The sequence below is a fragment of the Hypanus sabinus genome, chromosome 13, assembly GCF_030144855.1.
Source record: "Hypanus sabinus isolate sHypSab1 chromosome 13, sHypSab1.hap1, whole genome shotgun sequence".
Lineage (NCBI taxonomy): Eukaryota > Metazoa > Chordata > Chondrichthyes > Myliobatiformes > Dasyatidae > Hypanus > Hypanus sabinus.
Genome location: NC_082718.1, coordinates 63,463,532 through 63,491,250, shown reverse-complemented (window position 1 = coordinate 63,491,250; position 27,719 = coordinate 63,463,532). Strand labels below are relative to the sequence as shown.

Genomic DNA, 27,719 nt, shown 5'->3' with positions numbered 1-27,719 from the left:
AGAAGGGGGAATCTGATAGGAGTGGACAGGAGGCCATGGAAGAAAGAAAGGGGAAGGGGCATAGGAGGGAGGAGATGAGATAAAGTGAGAGGGGGGATTAGGAATAGGGAATAGTGAAGCTGGGGTGGGGAAGCATTGCTGGAAATTCAAGAAATCAATGTTCGTGCCATCAGGGTGGAGGCTACCCAGATGGAATATAAGGTGTTGTTCCTCCAACCTGAGTATGGCCTCATCATGACAGTAGAGAAGGCAGTAGACTGATATGTCAGAATGGGAATGGGATGTGGAATTAAAATGGGTGGATACTGGGAGATCCCACTTTTTCTGGCAGACAGAGCCTGGGTGCTCGGCAAAGTGACCTCCCAATCTACATCGGGTCTCACCAGGAGCACTGGACACAGTATATGACTCCAACAGACTCACAGGTGAAGTGTTGCCTCACCTGGAAGGACTGTTTGGGGCCCTGAATGGTAGTGAGGGAGGAGATACAGGGGCAGGTGTGGCACTTGTTCCACTTACAAGGATAATTGCCAGGAGGGAGATCAGTGGGGAGGGATGAATGGACAAGGGAATTGCGTAGGGAGTGTTCCCTGCGGAAAGCAGGAAGTGTGGGCGAGGGAAAGACGTACTTGGGCTACATCATATAACTCCCTTCTGTTTTCTTGGGTCACATTATGTGCATCTTTCAGCTAGAAAGGGCCATCTGATCTCCTCCGAGGAAAATCTCTTGTCTATCTGCCTGGTTCCCTTATTAGCCTAATCAGTCCGTTCCTTGCCAGGTGGGCCACTGACTAACTAAACTCAGGCAATGATGCCAGTTCTACCCTCCCAGAGAACCTGCTGTTCCATTTTCTCAGCGTCCGAAGTAAGCACATAGGAGGTGTGAAACTGCTGTTCCCTATGACTGCCTCACTGGAGATGAAATCTGTATCCCTGGTCTGGCACAGGATCCCTGGACTTCACCAATATATCCGGTGAAAAGGTTCACCACTCTATAGACTTCCACTTGATCACAATCGTGATATTCCCTGTACCAACACCGTCACACATTCACACGGTCTTTACTGCGGCTGCTCGCAGAAGTAAATAATAAATGATAGAATCAAAAGAGCATCCTTTTCTACAAGCAGTGACTCTCAATTAGCCACCAATGTCTAGCACTACAATCTAACAAAGTCATGACGCATTTTACACTCTGCTTTTAAAATTCCCTTGCATTCATTTAAGAACATAGAACACAGAACATTCTACAGAACTTCTGACCCACAATGTTGTGCTGACCTATTCTAAGATCAATCTAACCCTTCTCTCCTATATAACCTTTCATTTTTCTATCATTCATGTGCCTATCTAAGATTTCCGTAAATGTCCTTAATGTATCTGACTCTACCACCATCCCTGGCAGGACATTCCATACACCCACCACTCTCAGTGTAGAAGAACCTACCTCTAACATCCCCTATACTTGCCTCCAATCACCTTCAAATTATGACCCTCCTATTTACCATTGCCACCCTGGGAAAACATCTCTGGCTATTCACTCGATTTATGCCTCATCATCTTGTACACCGCTATCAAGTAACATCCACCTTCGCTCCGAAGAGAATTTACCATGCAGCATCCTGGTAAATCTTCTCTACCCCTGTCTGAAGCTTCCACATCCTTCCAACAATGAGGCGAGCAGAACTGAGTACAATATTCCAAGTGTGCTCTAACTAGGATTTAATAGAAATGTAATATCACCTTGCGGCTCCTCAACTCAATCCCCCAGCTAATAAAGGCCAAAACACCACATGCCTTCTTATCAGCCCTATCAACGTGAAGTCACGTAACCCAGTCAGAGAAAGGTCGACATTCCTACTCATAGTTTCTTCAAATCTACACCTGTGATCTGGAACCGCCTTCTGCTCACTCAGTTTAGTCAGCCTTAGATATGGCTGGATGTGGAAACACAGAGGGCAACACAGAGATTTCTTTCACAGATGTAACTTACAGGACTCATTATCTCTCAACGATTTTAACATGGACCACTTCCCATGTCACCCGGAACAGAAGGGCTCTGTAGTACTGATCACACGAAGCTCACCCCTCACAGAGGGGGGAAGGAATCCCACCACTCTCAAAGTGCACAGGGGATGGTAGGTGGGGGGAGGGGAGTAATGACTGTGCTCAGAAAGAGGATGGGAGGAAGTTGCTTCAAACATGAGCTTCACAGTTTGATAACTAAGAGAGCTCCAGTGATCAGTGAACAGTGAGAACTGTTGATGTTCAGAGGAATACTTGGACACAGGCCACTCACTAGGTAGGAGCTTGCTGTCAGGCAGATGATTACAGAACATAGAACAGGAATGCTAACAGGTCCTTCAGCCCACAATGTTGTAGCAAACTAATTAAACTGGGAATTAAATGCCTAACAAGTCCTATCACTTCTGCCTACACAATGTCCATATCCCTTCATTATCTACATATTCATGTGTCTATTGAACAGCCTCTCCAATATCTCTGTCCTCCACTACCACCCCTGGCAAAGCATTTCAGACATCAACCGCTCTCTGTGTTTAAAAAAAACTTGCCCCTTTGAACTTGGACCCCTCACCTTCAATGTAACCTTCTTGTATTGGATGCCCTCTTCTAAACCCCTCTGCAAAGCTTAATGTCTTTCCTGTAATTAAGTGTTCAGGAATGATGTAAATCAGATTTAGAATGTAATACTCCACATGCAGATTAACTGAAGTTTGATAAAGCTGCAACTTCCTGACCCTTGAACTCTACACCTCACCCAATAAAACAAGCATTGCATTCATCTTGATCACCCTATCAACCTGTGCAGCAACTGTTAGGGAGCTATGGAGTTTTTGGACCATGCAAAGGGTTACGGCTAGATAGAAGAATGGATGAAGTAAAGGCAAAGTGTCTGAATTTCCATAGTCCAATTGAAATATCTTGTTTGAATCTGATAGCTCTGCAGATACAGACTGGTACCAAGGGTCTCCTGGCCTTGATCATTCTTCTCAACTCTCTGGAAGGGATTCCACCTGGAACTGGGAGGATGAACGAGGTTTCTCTGCTCTTCGACATTCAGGTGAGAAATCCCTTTCCTTGCAAACACAAGAAATCCTAGAGATGCTGGAAATCCAGAGCAACACATACAAAATGCTGGAGGGACTCTGCAGGTCAGGCAGCATCCATGGAAATGAACGAACAGATAACGTTTTGGGCTGAGACCCTTCTTCATGACTGGTAAGGGAAAGGGAAGCTGTCAGAATAAAAAGGTAGTGGGGGGGGAGGAAAGAGGATAGCTAGAAGGTGATAGGTGAAGCCATGTGGGTAGGAGAGGCAAAGGGCTGCAGAGGAAGGAATCTGATAGAAGAGGAGAGTGGACCATAGGAGAAAGGGAAGGAGTAGGGGCACCAGGGGTAGGTGATAGACAGATGAGAAGAGGTAAGAGACCAGAAAAGGAGAGAATGCGGAAGGAAATATTTTTTACCAGAAGGGGAACTTGATACTCATGCCAGCAGGATGGAGGCTACCTAGATAAAAGGTAAGGTGTTGCTCCTCCACCCTGAGGGTGGCCTCGATGTGGCACAAGAGGAGCCCGTGGACCGACAGAACTGGACTGGGAATTGGAATTAAAATGCATGGCCACCAGGAAGTCGTCTTTAGGTGGATGAAGCGGAGGCTCTTCAGCCTGATAGCATGAGTATCGATTTCTCCCTCTGAGAAGCTAATGTCACCAGACCAAGCCCATCCATCTCACTGAATAGCTGGGCGTCTAGCATATACACTAAAATTATTGATTGAAAAATTATTCAAATCTTAGTCAGTTCTATTTTCTTTCACTGTGCATCGTAAATTAAATTTTTTTATAGATTTTATGTAATGGCCAGAAAGGGAGAGGGGACTGCTGGGGATGTGGTCTGGAATCCAAGGCAGCAGTAACCCAAAAACCACCTTTTAGTCTAGCATCTTCCCCCTTCCTTTCTAGTCATGAAGAAGGGTCTCGGCCTAGAAACTCGACTGTCCATTCTGTGGATGCTGCTTCCTCCTCGCAAGTCATTACTGTTTGCTGGTTAAATCAGATCTGAGATTCTGCTTTGAATCAGAGAACCCTGCAAGTACTTGTCACAGAAGAGGCCATTCAGTCTCATGGTGTTTATACTATCCAACAAGCAGAGCTACTGCCTATACCTCTCGCTGTCAGAGTGAAGCAGCCAGCATCTCTCTTCTACCCTCTTCCATCAGGCAGAAGATACAAAAGCCTGAAAGCATGTACCACCAGGCTCAAAGACAGCTTCTGCTTTGCTTTTAGAAGACTACCGAATGATACGATGGACTCGTGGCCTCACTGTCTACCACGTTATGATCTTGCACCTCATGGTCAAATTACACAACACCTTCTCTGTAGCAGTCCCACTTGATTCTACACTCTGTTATTGTTTTACCTTGTTCTACCTCAATGCACTGCGCATTGAATTGATCTGTATGAACAGTATGCAAGACAAGTGTTTCACTGTGACAATAATAAACTGACACCAATACCCTACAAACTCTCATTCTTTGTAAGTTTAGGCCCAAAGTATTGATCTATGTAGACAACCTCATTGTGACCCTCATACTTTATTTGCCCTACAGCACTGCACTTTCTCTCTGACGGCTACACTATGTGCTGCATTCTCTTTTCCTGCGGCCTCAGCGTGCTTCTGTGTGGTACGATCTGCCTGGACTGCATGAGAAGAAACTCACTGTATCTCAGTACACATGACAATAAAAACAAATCTCACTGTATCTCAGTACACATGACAATAAAAACAAAACTCACTGTATCTCAGGACACATGACAATAAAAACAAAACTCATTGTATCTCAGTACACATGACAATAAAAACAAAACTCACATGACAGTGACCAAACCCAAAGCTCATGTGGCTACACATGTGACAATAAAACCAAAGCAAATACAATGAAGTGTCCTCCCTCCACCACCCCCTTAATCTTTCAGAGTCCAATGGTCTTTGGATGAAGAGATCTTTTTTCTTCACTTATCCTCTAATCCTTCTACTGCCAATCAATTCCCACTTCCTTGCATCAACTTGGATTTGTAGAGAAATGTCTGTGACTGCTTATCTTGTATTGTCCTCTAATACACCAAAGTCAGATTATACCCGTCCTATACACGTCAGTCAAATTTTCCTTGGGCTCATCTGTTCCAGAGAAAATCATGCCAGTGTAAACAATCTTGCTTCATTTCTACCATCTGCAGCCCGGTAAGTCAGGAGTACACCTTAGCTGAGCTTAGTGATGTATCCACTTTTCACAATGCTGGACAGTTATTGTACCCCCTCTCTTCATGTATATCATTTTGTGTACATCATAGTTATAGAGACACAGAAACAGGCCCTTCAGACTATCTAGTCCAGTGGTTCTCCTAGTGGGAGATATCACCCCCATGGGTAGTGGGGGTTTCTAAGGGAGTGATAAAGATAAAGGGGAAATGGGGCATTCCGTAGCAAGGGGGGCAGTGGGGGATTACAGGTGTAACAAGCAATTAATTACTTATTATAAGCATTTGATCCTCATTTACCTCAAAATTGATCACAATGATCACATGATCATTGCTATCTCACCTTTCTCTTAAACTTTGCTAGGAGCCCGTTATAGTTGTTGAAAAGCAATGTTACTCTTCTGTATTTGGCATATTGTGAGAAATCTGGGCTGAAGAAATCATATTCTTTCTGGGTCCAGCTCATTCATTTTTGCCTTTTGCTACTGTAATCCAGTGGTAGCTGGTACGATTCCCACACTCTAATCACCCAGTGCCTGTGAATTCGGGTATGGTAGTTAATAGTTCAGAACCTGCCCTTTCAAATGGTCTTGTCTACATTTCTGTAGCCCATGGCCCAAACAAGATATTGCTGCCCCACTTTATGCAGCTGCAGGTTTTACCTGGGCTATGAAGGCAACATAACTTTCCTGGTTATTGATCAGAATACTTGAGGTTGGATTTAAACAACAGGTGACTAGCTGTGGTGGTTAATCCACAATGAAATTAGCAGAAGCAGACCAAATGGAAAAGAAGTGCAGACAGTACAGTGTGGAGTATCAGAAGCATGGATTTATACTAGCAAGTAACCAACCACAGCCAATGTGTTTGTTGTGTGATAAATTTTTTTTCAAATGAGGCAATGAAATTGTCCACGGTCCTTGAACATTTAAAGAGAATACACTCTGATAAAGCAAACAAGAACTGGGCCTATTTTCAGTTACCTTGTGGAGTAACATGATTCAAGAATTGTTATTTGCAAGGAGAATAGAAACAGATGTGAAAGGGATATCAATATTTTGGGTTGTTGAGCAATTTTTAATTCCACTCACCAACATTCTTGTATGTAAGTTTCTGGATTCTAATGACCAGAATGGTTCCTGGAATTAAAGTGAAGTTGTTTGAAAAATAACATTTCTGTCTTTCATACATTTTTTCTGAGGATAGAGATGGAAAGTTATGAAAACACTCAGCAGGTCAGGCAGCATCTGAGGAAAGGGAAACAGTTAATGCCAAAGCAGAGAAAGAGTCTCATACTGTCTGCTGCCCGACCTATTGAGAGTTTCCAACATTTCCTGTTTTTATTTCAGATTCCCGGCATTTGTACTTTGTTTATTACAAGTTTTCTTAAGCTTTTTTTAGATTTGCACAAACATCTCTGAACTCTGTGTTAACTCTTCATTTCAGGGAAGTGTGAGTGCAGAAGCCAGGTCTTTAAAAACCCCTACGTATTCTGCAGCATGAAATATAACTATGGTGAGTTGGACACATTGTACTGTTGCATTGCAGTTCAGAGACGGGACACTGTTTCCCAGTGTGGGGAGGGAATGTCTGAGGAACTTATGAACGAACACTCTCCCCACCCCACTATTTTAACAAAGGGCAAGCCCAGGATTCCCACCAGCTGTATGTGAGCAGGAGCTCTGGGATTCTTTAACCGCATGAATACAACCTCGTTATTGTTCACATTTTGCCGTCTTTGAGTTTGAGGGCATTACTCATTCCATTTTAATCTCTGGGATTCCCTTCCAGAAATATTCTGCTTCTCTAACTCTCTCCACCTCCCCCCATCAGTGCATCCCTTTGGTGCTGACTGTGTGGAGTTTGCACATTCTCCTTATGACCGTGTGGGTTTCCATCAGACACCGCAACATCCCCCCACCCCCAAGCCACCAACTCTGCTTCCCCTTCCCAACACTTCCTCCCAATCCCAGAAGGGAAGCCTCTATTCCCCAATCGCAAAGCTCCCTGGGGTGTTAGTGAGGACACTGGCCTGCCTGTTACCAGTAATCCCACTGATCCCACCCCTACCTCCCCACAAATACATAACCTCTAGCCTCTTGACCACAGTGTTCCTGCACACCTCTGTCCCAAACCAGTCACCTCCAAGTGCTGGGCCCTGGGAGACGAGACAAATTGCAGCACCCTGCTGGATAGTTGGCCTCAGAGACGACTGGAAGTTTAATGCGGTGCACCTTTGGTGTCCCCATCTGAACAATCCTAACGCACACATGTGCTGACTGACCCTCCTTGGTCACAAAGGACTTGCATCGTGGATGTTGAGAGGATGTCTCGGACTAGAGGGTACAGAGACAAAATAGAAGAACAGAGATCAGGATAAATTTCTTTAGCCAGAGGGTGGTGAATTTGAGGAATCAATTGCCACAGATAGTTGTGGAGGCCAAGTCATTGGGTATATTTAAAGTGGAGATTCATGGGTTCTTGATTAGTAAGGGTGTCAAAAGTTATGGGAAGGAAGCAGGAGAATGGAGTTGAGAGGGACAATCAGCCGTGATTAAATGGCAGAGCAGACTTGATGGGCCAAAAGGCCTAATTCTGCTCCTTTGTATTATAGTCTCATGTTCCTTGTGTACCATATGGAGGAATGAAGTTGAACTGAAGTGTGCTGGGCCAACAATTCTGAAGTTACCCTATGTATTTATTGTACTTCCAAACAACAAATCACTCAGCACTCTGCCTTGTTCTGATAGTGCATGTCATTGAACTGAATCGTGATCTATTCATTCCCTTTCGTTGCCACAGTGCTGAAAGTAAAGGTTCTCTCAGCTCACGACAAAGGGTCACATGCAGAGGTTATCGTGAAAGTCAAGAAGGTGTTTAAATTGACCAAGTTAAAGATTCACCGGGAGAAGCGAGTCCTGTACCCGGAATCCTGGACAAACACAGGTTGCACCTGCCCACTTCTGAATCCTGGTAAGGAACATGTTAAGTTATGGAACTCATTACCATCCTGATGAATATTCTATCCCCTGCAGGCACTTGTTCTTCAATGCTGCTCTGGCAAAGCATCCAATTAGGGAAGCCGTTAACTATATTCACCCAATGGGAACACAATTAGCCTTCCAGCTTCCACTTTCCCTTTGTGATTTCTTCCAGTGTTGGGAAAGAGCCACAGAGGGGGCAGCATAATGTTACACTCAGATACGAGGGGTGATTGATAAGTTTGTGGCCTAAGGTAAAAGGAGTTAATTTTAGAAAACCTAGCACATTTATTTTTCAACATAGTCCATTCCTACATTTACACACTTAGTCCAGCGGTCGTGTAGTATACAGATATTGGACCTCCAGAAAGTGTCCACAGATAGGTGATTGATAAGTTTGTGGCCTAAGGTAGAAGGAGTTAATTTTAGAAAACCTAGCACATTTATTTTTCAACATAGTCCATTCCTACATTTACACATTTAGTCCAGCGGTCGTGTAGTATACAGATATTGGACCTCCAGAAAGTGTCCACAGATAGGTGATTGATAAGTTTGTGGCCTAAGGTAGAAGGAGTTAATTTTAGTAAACCTAGCACATTTATTTTTCAACATAGTCCCCTCCTACATTTACACACTTAGTCCAGCGGTCGTGTAGTATACAGATATTGGACCTCCAGGAAGTGTCCACAGATAGGTGATTGATAAGTTTGTGGCCTAAGGTAGAAGGAGATGAGTTATACAGCTCTCATTACATGCACATGCAGTTCAACTCTGAGTGATTATGCAGAAAGTTTGAAGCTAATAACTTATCTGCTTCTACCTTAGGCCATGAACTTATCAATCCCCCTGCTATGGACACTCTCTGGAGGTCCAAGATCTGTATACTCCACGACAGCTGGACTGAGTGTGTAAATGTAGGAGGGGACAATATTGAAAAATAAATGTGCTAGGTTTTCTAAAATTGACTCCTTCTACCTTTGGCCATGAATTTATCAATCACCCTTGTATCAAAACCCAGCATTCCTCTTTAAGGGTGCATTGCACTGGGACTGGTCACACCAGTATGGCAGCTGCAGGCATATCCCATCATGCTTCACCTAGAGAGATTACCAATGTCATTTCATTCCCAGATGCTCAAACAAATCCTTGGTTGCGAGTAGACAATTTGAGATGTTCTGCCCTGAAAAACCTAGACCTGATTGCACTGGGCAACACAATGGTAAACTAGTTGGAATCCTGCCCTCTTATTCTACATAAGAACATAAGAAATAGTCGGCCATCTGGCCTATTGAGCCTGCTGTGCCATTCAATTAGATCATGGCTGATATGGCCGTGGACTCATCTCCACCCACCTGCCTTTTCCCCATAACCTTTAATTCCCCTATTATGCAAAAATCTATCCAACCTTGTCTTAAATATATTTACTAAGGTAGCCTCCACTGCTTCATTGGGCAGAGAATTCCACAGATTCACCATTCTCTGGGAAAAACAGTTCCTCCTCATCTCTGTCCTAAATCTACTCCCCTGAATCTTGAGGCTATGTCCCCTAGTTCTAGTCTCACCTACCAGTGGAAGCAACCTGCCTTTATCTTATCTATTCCTTCCATAATTTTATGTTTCTATAAGATCTCCTCTCATTCTTCTGAAGTCCAGTGAGTACAGTCCCAGGCAACTCAATCTCTCCTCATAGTCTAACCCCCTCATCTTTGGAATCAACCTGGTAAACCTCTATTGCGCTGCCTCCAAGGCTAGTATACCCTTCTTCAAGTAAGGAGACCAGAACCGCACGTAGTACTGGTGCGGCCTCACCAGTACCCTGTACAGTTGCAACATAACCACCCTGCTCTTAAATTCAATCCCTCCAGCAATGAAGACAGACATTCCATTTGCTTTCTTGATAACCCGCTGCATCTGCAAACCAACTTTTTGTGATTCATGCACAAGCACTCCCAAGTCCCTCTGCACAGCAACATGCTGCGATTTTTTACCGTTTAAATAGTAATCTGCTGTTTCAATTTCCCTTCCAAAGTGGATGACCTCACATTTATCAACACTGTACTCCATCTGCCAGACCCTTGCCCACTTACTTAACCTATCTAATATCTCTCTGCAGACTCTTGGTATCTTCTGCACAATTTAGTTTTCCACTCAATTAAGTATTGTCAGCAAACTTAGATACACAACAATTCTGGGATTTGTTTCATCTAAACTCCAGAGCAAAGTTCTCATCCTTCATAGTGTCCGCTCATACAATACTTATTATGTCCACGTGAGGGGGAGAAATATCTGCTACAGGTAGATTATTCTCTATGTCCCTTTATGTGAGTGAATGAATGTGGCAGGAAATAGTGAGAGTGTTAGTGGAAATTCTTACTGTGAGCTAAAATAATGCTTTCATGTAATAATTGTGAGCAGTGTGAAGTGGTGCTCCTCAACGGCTGTGAGCATGCTATGTTGGTGCTGGAATGTGTGGCGACACTTGTGGGCTGCCCCCAGCACATCCTTTGGTTATATTTGATGCCTCTAAGTACTGATGATGTGGAGAAGTGGATTTTGTGCTGAGTTCTTTAAATTTGATGAAACTCATCAGGAAACTGGAATCCTGCCTAGATGTAGAATGGTAGGTGATCCTCTAAAGGAGGAATGGGGAGTTATTCTTGGTCAGTTGGGTTTCAAGGGGCTGATTACTGGGAACAGGCCAAGCACATGGGAAGACCACACCCCCAGCACTGGGCAGTCTCCTTCAACAGGCTGCTAATGGAGAGAACCTCTCTGTTGGGGGTGAGTCCTTCTCCATTCCCAGAGTGGCAGATGTTCAGCCATGGTGAGGCCTCCTCACTCTTGACTCCCTCCACATCACTCCACCAAACCTACTCCTCCTTACCCCTCCCATCCCCCTTCTCCTCACTCCTTCCTCCTTTTCTCCCTTTCCATCATTTCCCTCCTTTTCCTTCCCTCTCATCTTCACAAACTCCTCCTCCTCCTGCTCCAGGTGCCCTGCTCTTTTCTATTATGCTGGGCTTGGGGCTCTCAGGCTCCAGGATCTCTGGTCCAGTGAATCCTGCAGCCACACTGTTGTAGATTGGGCAGAACAGGGTGGCCCTGATCCGTAGGCCGTGCGCCACACCGCTCGGTGCTGCTGGGCAGATGCTGGCTTCCCACAAGGTTCTGGCACTCTGCCACTGTCAATGATGTTGGGCAGTGCCATAGTGCCAGCTGTCCTGAGGGAGAGGGAGTGAGACAAAGAGGAATGAGTGAGGAGGGGGGAGATGAGGAAGAGGGAAATGAGGAGAGGAGATGGGGAGGGAGATGATAAGGAGGGAGACATGGAGGAGCAAGTGAGGAGGGGATTTCTTTCTAACTGGAAACCAGTCACCACTGGGATCCACATGAAAAGAGGAGCTGGTGCAGCAACAATCCTCCTGCTCCAGTGAATTGGGTTCAGCCCCCCCACCATGTTGTTGACATGGGTTTCCCATGGGTACACTCAGTCAGAGCATTGAGTACAAGTGCTGGGGCATCATGTTGCAGCTGTACAAGCTGTTGTTGAGACCACATGCAGTCCTGGTTGGCTGGCAACAGGCTGGAAAGGGTGCAGAATGATCACTGAGGTTTTTACCAGAAATGGGGGATTTGAGTTGTAAGGAGAGGCTGGATGGATTAAGAATTGGTTTATTATTGCCAAAGATGCAATGAAAAGCTTGTCTTGTATACTGTACACAGTGCACTGTGTACACAGAACAAGATATAACAAGAACAGATTGCAGAATAAAGTGTGAAAGCTACAGAGATAGTCTTGTGTGGGTAAACAGTGATGTTCTAAGTTCATAACAAGGTAGATTATGAGGTGAAGAGTCCATTTTATCAAACAAAAGATCCATCCAAGTCTGCTAACAGTGTGATAGAAGCTGTCAATAGGATGCTTTCAGGCATCTTCTGCCTGATAGGAGAGGGGAGGAGAGAGAATGGGTGGCATCTTTAATTATGTTGACTGCTTTATCAAAACAGTGAGAAGTGTACACAGAGGGGAGGCCAGTTCCATGTTGTGCTGAGCTGTGTCCGCAACTCCCTGTAGTTTCTTGTGATCTCAGGCAGAGCCTTTTGCCATACAAAGCTGTTTTGCATCCAGATAGAATGCTTTCGATAGTGCATCAATAAAACTTTGTAATGGATGATGGGGACATGCCAAATTTTCCTGGGCCATAGGAGGTTAAGAGGTGACCTCACAGAGGTATAAAATTTCATACGTTAAAAGGGTGGATCTTCATGGTCTTGTATCCTGAATAGAAAGTCTACAATCAGAAGGTAGAGATTTACGGTGAGAGGGGAAATATTAAAAGGTGACCCATGGGGTAACCTCTTCACACAGAAGATGATGGGTGTAGGAACGAGCTGCCAAAAGAACTGATAGAAATGGGTACAATTACAGCCCTTAAGAGCTATTTGGACAGGTTCCTGGATAAGAAGGAAGATTGTGGGCCAAATGCAAGCAAATGACACCAGTTGGGTCAACATGAACAAGTTGGGCAAAGGGCCAGTTTCTGTATTGTATAACTCTGTACTCTGTGGCTTCCTCCCAAAGATGGGCAAGCTAGTGGGTTCAATGGCAACTGTAAACTTCTCCTAGAGGATGAGAAGTGGATCAGGGTTTGGCGGGTTGGGGTGCTGGTGGGGAACTGGTGGAATGTGGGAGAAGGGGTCAGTGCGGGATTGCTATAAAAGGGATCAGCATAGACTCAGAGGGCGGAAGGGCCTGTTTCTGTGCTGTGTGACCCTAGGTTACAGACCAGGGAAGTGAGTGTATTACTGGTGATAGGCTCTATGTTACCACTAGCAGACAATGACTGTCCACTCTTGTGGGAAGCCTGTGACCAAGGAAGGTTCAAGGATCAACTTTATTCGCAATATACATTAGGAATTTGGTGTGGGTTGGTGCGACATGCAACAAAAAAAAATATTCAACAATTCTAAAGAATAAAGAATTAGTAAATATAATTATTGTACATATAAAAAAAGAGGGAGGAAGCGAGTGTGGCAGTTGCTTTAGATGCAGAAAAAGCATTTGGTAGATTGGAATGGGATTTTTTATTTAAGGTATTGGAAAAATATGGATTAGGAACATCATTTATAAAATGGATTAAAACCTTAAATACTAATCCCAAAGCTAAAGTAGTGACAAATGGTCAAATTTCAACATCATTTCAGTTAACAAGGTCAACTAGCCAAGGTTGTCCATTATCACCTGCTTTATTTATGTTGGCGATAGAGCCATTAGCTGAATTAGTTAGAATGGACCCAGATATTAAGGGTTTCAGAGTTAATCAGGAAGAATACAAGATTAACTTATTTGCTGATGATGTTTTACTTTATTTAACAGATCCATTACATTCACTACGCAAATTATCTTATAGATTAGAAGAATATGGGAAAATATCGGGTTATAAAATAAATTGGGATAAAAGTGAAATTTTACCTCTTACTAAAGGAGATTATAGTCAATGCCGATTAATAACTCAATTTAGATGGCCGGCAAATGGTATAAAATATTTAGGTATAAGAGTTGATGATGATATAAAAAACTTATACAAATTAAATTATTCACCACTTTTGAAAAAAATTCAGGAAGATCTTGATAAATGCATGACATTACCAATAACATTAGTAGGTAGAGTAAATACTATAAAAATGAATATATTCCCTAGATTACAATATTTATTTCAATCATTACCAATACAATTACCCCAGAAGTTTTTTCAAGAGTTAAACAAATATGTGAGGAAATTTCTCTGGAAAAAAGATGTCAAGAATATCGTTGCAAAAATTGACATGGAAATTTGATCTAGGAGGATTACAACTTCCAAATGTTAAGAATTTTTATAAAGCAAATCAACTTAGATTTATTGCACCTTTTTTCGAGAAAGACAAACCGGCATGGATTAGAATAGAACTAGATAAAATAGGAGAAAACGTACCAGAAGATTTTATACGTATATAAATGGGAATCTAAATGGATACGGGAAAAGAAAGAATCTCCTATATTAAAACATTTGATTGACTTATGGAATAAGATAAATGTTGATGGTGAGACAAAAAAATCTTTATCAGCAAAGAGATCTTTAATTCAAAATAGACTTATTCCTTTCAGAATGGACAATCAACTTTTATATAATTGGTTTCAAAAAGGGATTAGATATATAGGAGATTGTTTTGAAGGAGGTATATTAATTTCATTTGATCAATTAAAGAATAAATATAAAGTATCAAATAACACTTTATTTTATTACTTTCAACTAAGGGCTTATTTAAGAGAAAAATTAGGTCAAACAATGTTATTGCTGAAATCTAATGAAATAGAAATTTTAATTCAAAAAGGAAATATTAAAAAAAATTATATCTTGTATGTATAATTTGAGTCAAAAACAGGCAATTAAACAAGGAGTCCAAAGGTCAAGACAAAAATGGGAAAGTGATTTGAATATTAAAATTGAAGAAACAAATTGGTCAAGACTATGTCTTGATAGTATGACAAATACAATAAATGTTCGGTTAAGATTAGTGCAATATAATTTTCTACATCAATTATATATTACACCACAAAAAATAAATAAATTAAATCCAAATTTATCTGATCAATGTTTCCGATGTAACCAAGAAACTGGTACTTTGTTACATTCTACATGGTCTTGTTCTAAAATTCAACCTTTTTGGACAAATTTAAGACTTTTACTGGAACAAATTACAGGAACACAACTTCCTCATAATCCAATATTACTCTTACTAGGTGATATTGAAGGGATAAAACCGAAACTCAAACTAAATAAGTATCAGAAAGAATTCATAAAAATTGCACTGGTAGTAGCCAAAAAAGCTATTGCAGTTACTTGGAAATCGGATACATATTTAAGTATAGACTCTTGGAAGAAAGAAATTTATGGCTGTATTCCATTAGAAAAAATTACATAATTTAAGAGATAAATATGAAACATTTCTCGAAAATTTGAAGCCCTTATTTACAAAAGACAGGATTAAATATATAGGTGCTCTGAAGATGAAACAATTGGTTATTTGGGGAAAGAAATAAATATATATACTGAAGTTATTTTGAACTCCATGGAGCATGTGGGGATCTTCCGATATCCAGGCACTCTTTCTTTTTTTTCTTTCTTTCTCTTTTTTTTTCTAAAGGGAAGTTAGGGGGGAGGGGTTAAGGGGAGGGGGAAGGGTTATATACATTTTTTCCATACTTTACTCTGTAATCACTTAAAAATGCAATAAAAAAAGTTTTCAAAAAAAAAATATATATATATAATTCTTATAAATATAAAGATGTATCCAGTGCCAGTGCTAAGAGGCAAATAGATCAAAGTAGGTGAAATAATTTCTTTGCAAATATGGTGCCTGGCAGCACGGAGACAGCATCAGAACATGACCAGACTGTGTCAGACTGACTTGTCCGGCAGCACGGAGACAGCATCAGAACATGGCCAGACTGTGCCAGACTGACTTGTCTGGCAGCACGGAGACCGCATCAGAACATGACCAGACTGTGTCAGACTGACTTGTCTGGCAGCACGGAAACAGCATCAGAACATGACCAGACTGTGCCAGACTGTGCCAGACTGACTTGTCCGGCAGCACGGAGACAGCATCAGAACATGACCAGACTGTGTCAGACTGACTTGTCTGGCAGCACGGAGACAGCATCAGAACATGACCAGACTGTGCCAGACTGACTTGTCTGGCAGCACGGAGACAGCATCAGAACATGGCCAGACTGTGTCAGACTGACTTGTCTGGTAGCACGGAGACAGCATCAGAACATGACCAGACTGTGCCAGACTGACTTGTCTGGCAGCACGGAGACAGCATCAGAACATGGCCAGACTGTGTCAGACTGACTTGTCTGGTAGCACGGAGACCGCATCAGAACATGACCAGACTGTGCCAGACTGTGTCAGACTGACTTGTCTGGTAGCACGGAGACCGCATCAGAACATGACCAGACTGTGCCAGACTGACTTGTCTGGCAGCACGGAGACAGCATCAGAACATGACCAGACTGTGCCAGACTGACTTGTCTGGTAGCACGGAGACAGCATCAGAACATGGCCAGACTGTGCCAGACTGTGCCAGACTGACTTGTCTGGTAGCACGGAGACCGCATCAGAACATGACCAGACTGTGCCAGACTGACTTGTCTGGTAGCACGGAGACCGCATCAGAACATGACCAGACTGTGTCAGACTGACTTGTCTGGCAGCACGGAGACAGCATCAGAACATGACCAGACTGTGTCAGACTGACTTGTCTGGCAGCACGGAGACAGCATCAGAACATGACCAGACTGTGCCAGACTGTGCCAGACTGACTTGTCTGGTAGCACGGAGACAGCATCAGAACATGACCAGACTGTGTCAGACTGACTTGTCTGGCAGCACGGAGACAGCATCAGAACATGGCCAGACTGTGCCAGACTGACTTGTCTGGTAGCACGGAGACAGCATCAGAACATGGCCAGACTGTGCCAGACTGACTTGTCTGGTAGCACGGAGACCGCATCAGAACATGACCAGACTGTGCCAGACTGACTTGTCTGGTAGCACGGAAACAGCATCAGAACATGGCCAGACTGTGCCAGACTGACTTGTCTGGTAGCACGGAGACAGCATCAGAACATGACCAGACTGTGCCAGACTGTGCCAGACTGACTTGTCTGGTAGCACGGAGACAGTATCAGAACATGGCCAGACTGTGCCAGACTGACTTGTCTGGTAGCACGGAGACAGCATCAGAACATGACCAGACTGTGCCAGACTGACTTGTCTGGCAGCACGGAGACAGTATCAGAACATGACCAGACTGTGTCAGACTGACTTGTCTGGCAGCACGGAGACAGCATCAGAACATGACCAGACTGTGCCAGACTGACTTGTCTGGCAGCACGGAGACAGTATCAGAACATGACCAGACTGTGTCAGACTGACTTGTCTGGCAGCACGGAGACAGCATCAGAACATGGCCAGACTGTGCCAGACTGACTTGTCTGGTAGCACGGAGACAGTATCAGAACATGGCCAGACTGTGCCAGACTGACTTGTCTAGCAGCACGGAGACAGCATCAGAACATGGCCAGACTGTGCCAGACTGACTTGTCTGGCAGCACGGAGACAGCATCAGAACATGACAGGGATCTTCTGCCACCTCTTGGAAGATGGCTGTGTTGAGAAAATTGACCTGGACCTCCACAGTGGGAAGATCAGGCACACAAACTCAGTCAGGGATTTTCCTACGGATTGCATGTAGGAGATAGAATATAGAACATTACAGCACAATACAGGCCCTTTGGCCCACAATGTTGTGCTAACCTTTTAACCTACTCCAAAATCAATCTAACCCATTCCTTCTACACAGCCCATAACCCTCCATTTTTCTTACATTTATTTGCCTATCTAATAATCTCTTAAAATCCCCTAATGTATCAGCCTCTACCACTACCCACCACTCTCAATGTAAAAAAGAAACTAACTCTGTCTTCTCCTCTAAACTCATCTTAAATGCATGTCCTTTGGTATTTGCCATTGTCATCCTGGGAAGAAGTGCTGGCTATCCACTCTATCTATGTTTCTATCATCTTGTACACCTCTATCAAGTCACCTCTCATCCTCCTTTGCTCCAAAGAGTAAAACTCTAGCCTTTCCTGAAAAGACATCCTCTCTAATCCATATCTCGGTAATGACTTGCTCCCCAGAGAGTCAATGAGATGGAGGGTCTCTGAAAACTTCCTATGAGTGGACCTTTTACAGATGGCCATGTCTTTGCCACCTGTCCTGAAGTACCTGAGCCCTCTGTGTCTCACCAGTCCTCATCCTGTCAGTTCCACCATCCTACCTCCTCTGTGGTAGTGCCTGGGAAATGAGAATGGCCTGACTCCCCTCCAATTTTGTGGATTCCAAGGCCAGCATGGGAAGTTCCCACTCATCTACAGACCAGACAAGTGATGGCCGGTGGCAGGCTTGTGAGGCGGGACATTCCTTCCATCATTTCTGTGTGCCTCTAATCCAGGGTTTCTCAACAGCTTCTGCAGAACCTTAGCATTCCATGAGATGTTGCTAGGGGTTCCATGAGAGATCATCATAAGAAAAATAAACATCATTTTTTGAACTTGGCGCAAAGCACAATGCTACCGATGGTGGGCAGTGACCGAGCAGTCCCATTAGCAATCTCATTAGAGATCTCTCAGCCCAGTATGGCAGTGCGCAGTAGGACCACGTTTATTTGCTCGAGTCCATTCTTAGTTTTTGACGTGAGATTGGGGAGGCCATTGATAATTGGTGAGTGCTGTAATGCACGGAGCGGAGGACGGTAGGTTGATAATCGATGAGTGCTGTAATGCACGGAGGGGAGGACGGTAGGTTGATAATCGATGAGTGCTGTAATGCACAGAGGGGAGGACGGTAGGTTGATAATCGATGAGTGCTGTAATGCACGGAGGGGAGGACGGTAGGTTGATAATCGATGAGTGCTGTAAAGCACGGAGGGGAGGACGGTAGGTTGATAATCGATGAGTGCTGTAATGCACGGAGGGGAGGACGGTAGGTTGATAATCGATGAGTGCTGTAAAGCACGGAGGGGAGGACGGTAGGTTGATAATCGATGAGTGCTGTAATGCACGGAGGGGAGGACGGTAGGTTGATAATCGATGAGTGCTGTAATGCACGGAGGGGAGGACGGTAGGTTGATAATCGATGAGTGCTGTAATGCACGGAGGGGAGGACGGTAGGTTGATAATCAATGAGTGCTGTAATGCACGGAGGGGAGGACGGTAGGTTGATAATCGAGGAGTGCTGTAATGCACGGAGGGGAGGACGGTAGGTTGATAATCGAGGAGTGCTGTAATGCACGGAGGGGAGGACGGTAGGTTGATAATCGATGAGTGCTGTAATGCACAGAGGGGAGGACGGTAGGTTGATAATCGATGAGTGCTGTAATGCACGGAGGGGAGGACGGTAGGTTGATAATCGATGAGTGCTGTAAAGCACGGAGGGGAGGACGGTAGGTTGATAATCGAGGAGTGCTGTAATGCACGGAGGGGAGGACGGTAGGTTGATAATCGATGAGTGCTGTAATGCACAGAGGGGAGGACGGTAGGTTGATAATCGATGAGTGCTGTAATGCACGGAGGGGAGGACGGTAGGTTGATAATCGATGAGTGCTGTAAAGCACGGAGGGGAGGACGGTAGGTTGATAATCGATGAGTGCTGTAATGCACGGAGGGGAGGACGGTAGGTTGATAATCGATGAGTGCTGTAAAGCACGGAGGGGAGGACGGTAGGTTGATAATCGATGAGTGCTGTAATGCACGGAGGGGAGGACGGTAGGTTGATAATCGATGAGTGCTGTAATGCACGGAGGGGAGGACGGTAGGTTGATAATCGATGAGTGCTGTAATGCACGGAGGGGAGGACGGTAGGTTGATAATCGAGGAGTGCTGTAATGCACGGAGGGGAGGACGGTAGGTTGATAATCGATGAGTGCTGTAATGCACGGAGAGGAGGACGGTAGGTTGATAATCGATGAGTGCTGTAATGCACGGAGAGGAGGACGGTAGGTTGATAATCGATGAGTGCTGTAATGCACGGAGAGGAGGACGGTAGGTTGATAATCGAGGAGTGCTGTAATGCACGGAGGGGAGGACGGTAGGTTGATAATCGAGGAGTGCTGTAATGCACGGAGGGGAGGACGGTAGGTTGATAATCGAGGAGTGCTGTAATGCACGGAGGGGAGGACGGTAGGTTGATAATCGATGAGTGCTGTAATGCACGGAGGGGAGGACGGTAGGTTGATAATCGATGAGTGCTGTAATGCACGGAGGGGAGGACGGTAGGTTGATAATCGAGGAGTGCTGTAATGCACGGAGGGGAGGACGGTAGGTTGATAATCGAGGAGTGCTGTAATGCACGGAGGGGAGGACGGTAGGTTGATAATCGATGAGTGCTGTAATGCACGGAGAGGAGGACGGTAGGTTGATAATCGATGAGTGCTGTAATGCACGGAGAGGAGGACGGTAGGTTGATAATCGATGAGTGCTGTAATGCACGGAGAGGAGGACGGTAGGTTGATAATCGAGGAGTGCTGTAATGCACGGAGGGGAGGACGGTAGGTTGATAATCGAGGAGTGCTGTAATGCACGGAGGGGAGGACGGTAGGTTGATAATCGAGGAGTGCTGTAATGCACGGAGGGGAGGACGGTAGGTTGATAATCGAGGAGTGCTGTAATGCACGGAGGGGAGGACGGTAGGTTGATAATCGATGAGTGCTGTAATGCACGGAGGGGAGGACGGTAGGTTGATAATCGAGGAGTGCTGTAATGCACGGAGGGGAGGACGGTAGGTTGATAATCGATGAGTGCTGTAATGCACGGAGGGGAGGACGGTAGGTTGATAATCGAGGAGTGCTGTAATGCACGGAGGGGAGGACGGTAGGTTGATAATCGAGGAGTGCTGTAATGCACGGAGGGGAGGACGGTAGGTTGATAATCGAGGAGTGCTGTAATGCACGGAGGGGAGGACGGTAGGTTGATAATCGATGAGTGCTGTAATGCACGGAGGGGAGGACGGTAGGTTGATAATCGATGAGTGCTGTAATGCACGGAGGGGAGGACGGTAGGTTGATAATCGAGGAGTGCTGTAATGCACGGAGGGGAGGACGGTAGGTTGATAATCGATGAGTGGCTTAATGCACGGAGGGGAGGACGGTAGGTTGATAATCGATGAGTGGCTTAATGCACGGAGGGGAGGACGGTAGGTTGATAATCGATGAGTGCTGTAATGCACGGAGGGGAGGACAGTAGGTTGATAATCGATGAGTGCTGTAATGCACGGAGGGGAGGACGGTAGGTTGATAATCGAGGAGTGCTGTAATGCACGGAGGGGAGGACGGTAGGTTGATAATCGATGAGTGCTGTAATGCACGGAGGGGAGGACGGTAGGTTGATAATCGATGAGTGCTGTAATGCACGGAGGGGAGGACGGTAGGTTGATAATCGATGAGTGGCTTAATGCACGGAGGGGAGGACGGTAGGTTGATAATCGATGAGTGCTGTAATGCACGGAGGGGAGGACGGTAGGTTGATAATCGATGAGTGCTGTAATGCACGGAGGGGAGGACGGTAGGTTGATAATCGATGAGTGCTGTAATGCACGGAGGGGAGGACGGTAGGTTGATAATCGATGAGTGCTGTAATGCACGGAGGGGAGGACGGTAGGTTGATAATCGATGAGTGCTGTAATGCACGGAGGGGAGGACGGTAGGTTGATAATCGATGAGTGCTGTAATGCACGGAGGGGAGGACGGTAGGTTGATCACAAATCACAGCCACATGACATGTAAAAGTGCTGATTATTTTAAATGACTATTGGAATTGCAAAATAGAGTAAAGCTTATGTTAATAAAGTACGGTCAGTAAAAGGATACATGAAACAAGTTATTTAGTAGCGGAAGTTATTACCCCGAAAAGGAAAAGTCACACATTTGGTAAGAACCTTTTGATGCCAGCATGTAAAATTAAAGTGAGTAAAATGCTAAGACATGATGTATGAGAAATTGAAACTGTTTCACTCTCAAACAGTACAATTAAGTCGACGTGTTGATGACACGTCATGTGATGCTGAAGAAGTTTGGTGTGATAAACTGAAAAACAACAGCTTCTCTGTTCAGGTTGATGGGTCAACAGATTTCACCAGTAAATGGCATGTTATAGCATTTGTAAGATCTGTAAAGGATGGTGAGATTCAGTAAAACTTTTTTTGTTACAAAGAGCTGCCTGAAACAAGCAAAGGCCAAGATATATTTAATGCTTGGTCTTCATATCTGGAAACAAAAGGTCTGTCTTGGAGGAACTGTGCTGGCATCTGTACTGATGGTGCCCCATCAATGGTTGGCTCCAAGAGAGGTTTTGTTTTTCTTGTAAAAAGAAAATCCTGATGTTATCATAACACACTACTTCAACATTGCGAATAAATTTTCATGTTGTAAATAACATTAATTAAAATCAATTTACAGTCTTTATTTAAATTAAATCTACTGAGCCTACCTTTAGGCTTAAATTACATTAATTTGCAATTTGGCTTAAGCCAGTAATTTAACAGAAATTCATTATGTTTGCTTTAAACCATAATGAGGTGCTCGAGGAATATAAAGAATGTAAGAAGAATCTTAAGAAAGAAATTAGAAAAGCTAAAAGAAGATACGAGGTTGCTTTGGCAAGTAAGGTGAAAATAAATCCAAAGGGTTTTTACAGTTATATTAATAGCAAAAGGATAGTGAGGGATAAAATTGGTCCCTTAGAGAATCAGAGTGGACAGCTATGTGTGGAGCCGAAAGAGATGGGGGAGATTTTGAAAATTATGACAGTTAAAGAAGAGGAAGTACTGACGCTTTTAAGAAACATAAAAGTGGATACATCTCCGGATCCTGACAGGATATTCCCTAGGACCTTGAGGGAGGTTAGTGTAGAAATAGCAGGGGCTCTGAGAGAAATATTTCAAATGTCATTAGAAACAGGGATGGTGCCAGATGGTGATGGTGATGGTGTATTGCTCATGTGGTTCCATTGTTTAAAAAGGGTTCTAAGAGTAAACCTAGCAATTATAGGTCTGTCAGTTTGATGTCAGTGGTGTAAGTTAATGGAAGGTATTCTTAGAGATGGTATATATAATTATCTGGATTTACAAGGTCTGATTAGGAACAGTCAACATGGATTTGTGTGTGGAAGGTCATGCTTGACAAATCTTATTGAATTTTTTGAAGAGGTTACGAGGAAAGTTGATGAGGGTAAAGCAGTGGATGTTGTCTAAATGGACTTCAGTAAGGCTTTGACAAGGTTCCGCACAGAAGGTTCGTTAGGAAGGTTCAATTGTTAGGTATTAATATTGAAATAATAAAATGGATTCAACAGTGGCTGGATAGGAGATGCCAGAAAGTAGTGGTGGATAACTGTTTGTCAGGTTGGAGGCTGGTGACTAGTGGTGTGCCTCAGGGATCTGTACTGGGTCCAATGTTATTTGTCATATACATTAATGATCTGGATGATGGGGTGGTAAATTAGATTATTAAGTATGCAGATGATACTAAGGTAGGTCACATTATGGATAATGAAGTAGGTTTTCAAAGTTTGCAGAGAGATTTAGGCCAGTTAGAAGAGTGGGCTGAATGATGGCAGATGGAGTTTAATGCTGAGGTGCATTAAACCTTTAATGCATTTAATGCTGAGGTGTGAGGTGCTACATTTTGGTAGGAATAATCTAAATAAGACATGCATGCTAAGTGGTAGGGCATTGAAGAATGCAGTAGAACTAGATTCTAGAATAGAATAGAATAGAATCTAGTAATGGTGCATAGTTCCCTTAAGGTGGAATCTCATGTGGATAGGATGGTGAAGAAAGCTTTTGGTATGTTGGCCTTTATAAATCAGAGCATTGCGTATAGGAGTTGGGATGTAATGTTAAAATTGTACAAGGCATTGGTAAAGCCAAATTTGGAGTATTGTGTACAGTTGTGGTCACTGAATTATAGGAAAGATGTCAACAAAATAGAGAGAGTACAGAGAAGATTTACTAGAATGTTACCTGGGTTTTAGCACCTAAGTTACAGGGAAAGATTGAACAAGTTAGGTCTTTATTCTTTGGAGTGTAGAAGGTTGAGGGGGGACTTGATATAGGTGTTTAAAATTATGAGGGGGATAGATAGAGTTGACATGGATAGGCTTTTTCCATTGAGAGTAGGGGAGATTCAAACAAGAGGACATGAGTTGAGACTTCGGGGACAAAAGTTTAAGGGTAACACGAGGGGGAATTTCTTTACTCAGAGAGTGGTAGCTGTGTGGAATGAGCTTCCAGTAGAACTGGTAGAGGCAGGTTTGATATTGTCATTTAAAGCAAAATTGGATAGGTATATGGACAAGAAGGTAGTGGAAGGTTATGGGCTGAGCCAGTGGGACTAGGTGAGAGTAAGCATTCGGCACAGACTAGAAGGGCCAAGATGGCCTGTTTCTGTGCTGCAATTGTTATATGGTTTCAAAATTTATGAAAGGGAAAGAGATTAGTTTCAAGAAAGGTAAGCTCAGCTTAACTACCTATTTTGTTTTCAAGAAAGACTGGCTAAAAATTAATTCTCTACTCAAAAGAGCATTGACAATTATTTTTGGATGACTATATCTTCAGCTTACTGATCACGCTAATGTACCATGAGCTGTAGATATAATAATTTTTACGCAGAGGTTCCCTAAGACCTAAAAATTATTTCAAGGGTTCCTTCAGGGCAAAATGGTTAAGAAAGGCTGCTCTAATGCAAGGCCTCAGCATTTTTAGGCCTTGAAGATTCCTTGAAGGCCTGATTACCTAGAAGGCTTGAAGGCCTTCTCCATTTGAGCATTCAGGGGCCAAAAGTTCAAAGAAGTTACTGAGGGTCACTGCATTTCCTCAAGGAGGTTTGGAACATATCTTTGAATCTCTTCCTTTGTCCTCTGGTAGAATTATTTCCTTGGCCAGAGCTTGGAATCAGGGGTTCAACTTCAGGAGTCTGGTATTGACCATGTGAAGGATGTGACCTGCCCGTCAGTGCAGATTAGATGTAACTGGGCCTTAACTACTGGGGATATTGGCCTGAGAGAGAGCACTGAGGTCACTTATCCTCCCAGTGAATTCGGAGGCTTATGCAAAGACAGCACTCATGGAATCTATCAATGCACCACAGGAAGCATTGCATCCAGATGCATCACAGTAACTGCTCTGCCTGTGATTGCAAGAAACTGCAGACAGTTGTGGACACAGCTCAGCACATCATAGAAGCCAGCGTTCTTCTATGGACTATACCTATATGTCTTGGGGCGCCATGGTGCCATAGTGATTTGTGCGCTGATATTACAGATACCCCCATTTCCAATGGAGGAAGTAGTCACAAACCTAGTGTCCACTTTTGAACCCTTTTGCCATGGGGGATCTTAAATGTCATAAAATGTTTTCACGGAAAGCCTCTATCCAAACTGTGAATAGCAGGCACCGAACATATACAAAGTTAAGATATTTTATTGTTTAATAGCCTGATTTATACCACTTTTAAATAGCCATAAATTATCTGTGCATCAATCTTCTGGTTGTGGTCTCTTCCTTTTAGAACAAAGTCAAAGGGTGAAATGATGTCTGAGTATTTTTCCACAGGAATTCTGTAAATTATTCCAAGGATTAACGGTTTAATTGCAACATTCTGCTCAGCCGTGTAAAGTGGTTGGGATATGCTCAGCAGCATGACTTAGACCAAAATACAATATTTCATAGTTTAAGAAAGAGGCGACTATGAAGTCCTGGTTCTGAGATTTCAACAAGTCAGTACAAGGTATGAGATAGATAAAGAGTTTAACGAGTGATTATTCACTCGTCTCTCTTTACCTTGAAAAATATACATATATCATTAATTAGACCAGCCCTGAGAGCTATTTCAAAAGTCAGAAAGTTATGCTGAAACTTTATAAAACTCTAGGCCGCATCTGGAGTGTTCTATACGGTTCTGTCACCCTGTTATAGGAAGAATGTTGAGACTTTGGAGAGGGTGCAGAAGAGGTTCACCTGAATGCCACCTGGATTAGAGAGCGTGTGCTATAACAAAGTTTGGACAACCTGGGTTTTTTTTCTCTGGAGCTGCAGAGGCTTAGGGGCAATCTGATAGAGGTTTATAAGATAGAGTAGACAGACCATATCTTTTCCCAGGGTTGAAATGCCTACTACCAGAGGGGATGCATTTATGGTGAGAGGTGGTAATTTCAAAGGAGACATGATGCGTGCCTGCAGTGCGCTGTCTCATGTGGTGGTAGAGACAGATACATTAGGGCCTTCTTTTTAGATAGGCACATGAATGTACAGAGAATGGAAGGATATGCACATTGTGTAGACAGAGGAGATTAGCTATTTGATTACTAATTGAATTGGTTCAGCACGACATTGCGGGCCGGAGGGTCTGTTCCTGTGCTCTACTGTTCCATGTTCTAATGTTCCATGTTCTAATGTGCAAAAACAACACCTTAATACAAAACAAAAAACACAGAGACAAATCCATGACAGAGCAAGGGGAAGACCAAGACCTCCATTGCTGAGGGAGGGTTAGGGTTGTGCATGTTGGTACAGAAACCTGATAGGGTTGTGCTGTTCCTGAACCTGGTTGTATGGCACTTGAGGCTTCTGTACTTCCTGCCCAAGGTCAGCAAGAGGCCATGACCCTGATCCTGAATGATAGATGGTGCCTTCTTGAAGCAGCATCTCCTATTGGTGGTGGGGAAGGCTGTGCTGGTGATTGGCTTGGTTGTGTCCACTATTCTCTTCACCCTCATGTTTAATCCTTTGCCCTAAGCTGCACTAACCAATGTCTCTCACTCTCTGCAGGCATGGAATACCTCATTGCAGGGCATGAGGATGTCCACACTGGCAGGCTAATAGTCAACATGAAGAGCTTCGTCCATGCTTGGAAGCCGGATCTGGGCCGAAGGATGATACACATCTTGAGATCTGAGTGCTAGTCGCAGTAATGCCTTTAGGCCAGAGTGTGCTTGCCCAAGGTGTCGAGAGCAGGTTTCCGTCTTGAAGAGAAAGTTGAGTGGAGAATTGTTACATTGGCTCTCTCAAAGAACACTTGCACATCTAAGCATTTGCTGAACTGGTTGCAAACTAAATCTGTCCAACTCCTCGAATTCTTGTTTCTCCCTTCTGAAAGAAGACTCTTGCTTTTTAATATAACGCACTTTATGAGATGGTGGTCATGGCAAGGGAAAGATTGTCAGACAGGCAACTTGAAAAGTATGTGTGGATGATGAGAGGGCTGGAAGCAGGGACACAGTGGTTATAACCTGCTAACATCTGTAGCATTGAAAAGGACTTAGGCTCAGAAGAGCTCCAAGAGTTTTACCTGGAAAAAAGGTAAACTGGAATTTTTTGATCCGACAGCTGATTGTTGATTTTTTGTGCTGAGATCAAAGACTAGCTGAGGATAAATGAAGCTGAGCAGTGCATCTGTGACTCATGGCTGGAAGAAGCATTCGTCTTTCATCGCCACTGAATGTCCTTAGTTGCAGCATGAAATGTGGTTCTAAGTTTGTGTCTACACACTGTATACCACTGAACCCAATGAATAAAAATAAGTTTTCTGCAGTTGAGCAATAGTTTTTTAATAGATGTAAACTTTATGCACTGGACCTGAAAAGGAATATTACAGTGTTACATGATGATACAACATATAGACTTTGAATGTGTATGCACTTTGCAATCTTATGGATTTGCAACATCTGACATTTTTGTCATTTATTTTTACTTAATCCATGAACTAAAATTGGTATAGATTTTGTCGTGGTTTCTCGTGCCCCACAAATGACCAGGAGATGCAGAAGATTCTTCAAGAAGGGTTAAACTTTAATT

The 27,719-nt window shown here is 43.7% G+C and overlaps 1 protein-coding gene across 2 annotated transcripts in view; it reads left to right on the top strand.

Annotated features, from left to right (window-relative positions):
- The window catches only part of ntn4 (netrin 4), a 212,357-nt gene extending 184,908 nt beyond the window's left edge, over positions 1-27,449 (top strand). For both annotated transcript variants that reach the window (XM_059987803.1, XM_059987804.1), the window contains exons 7-10: positions 2,961-3,082; positions 6,728-6,796; positions 8,084-8,254; positions 26,694-27,449. In XM_059987803.1, the coding sequence (XP_059843786.1) occupies positions 2,961-3,082; positions 6,728-6,796; positions 8,084-8,254; positions 26,694-26,827 (496 nt within the window). In that variant the 3' untranslated portion in view covers positions 26,828-27,449. The remainder of the gene's footprint in view (positions 1-2,960; positions 3,083-6,727; positions 6,797-8,083; positions 8,255-26,693) is intronic.
- The last annotated feature ends 270 nt before the right edge of the window (positions 27,450-27,719 follow it).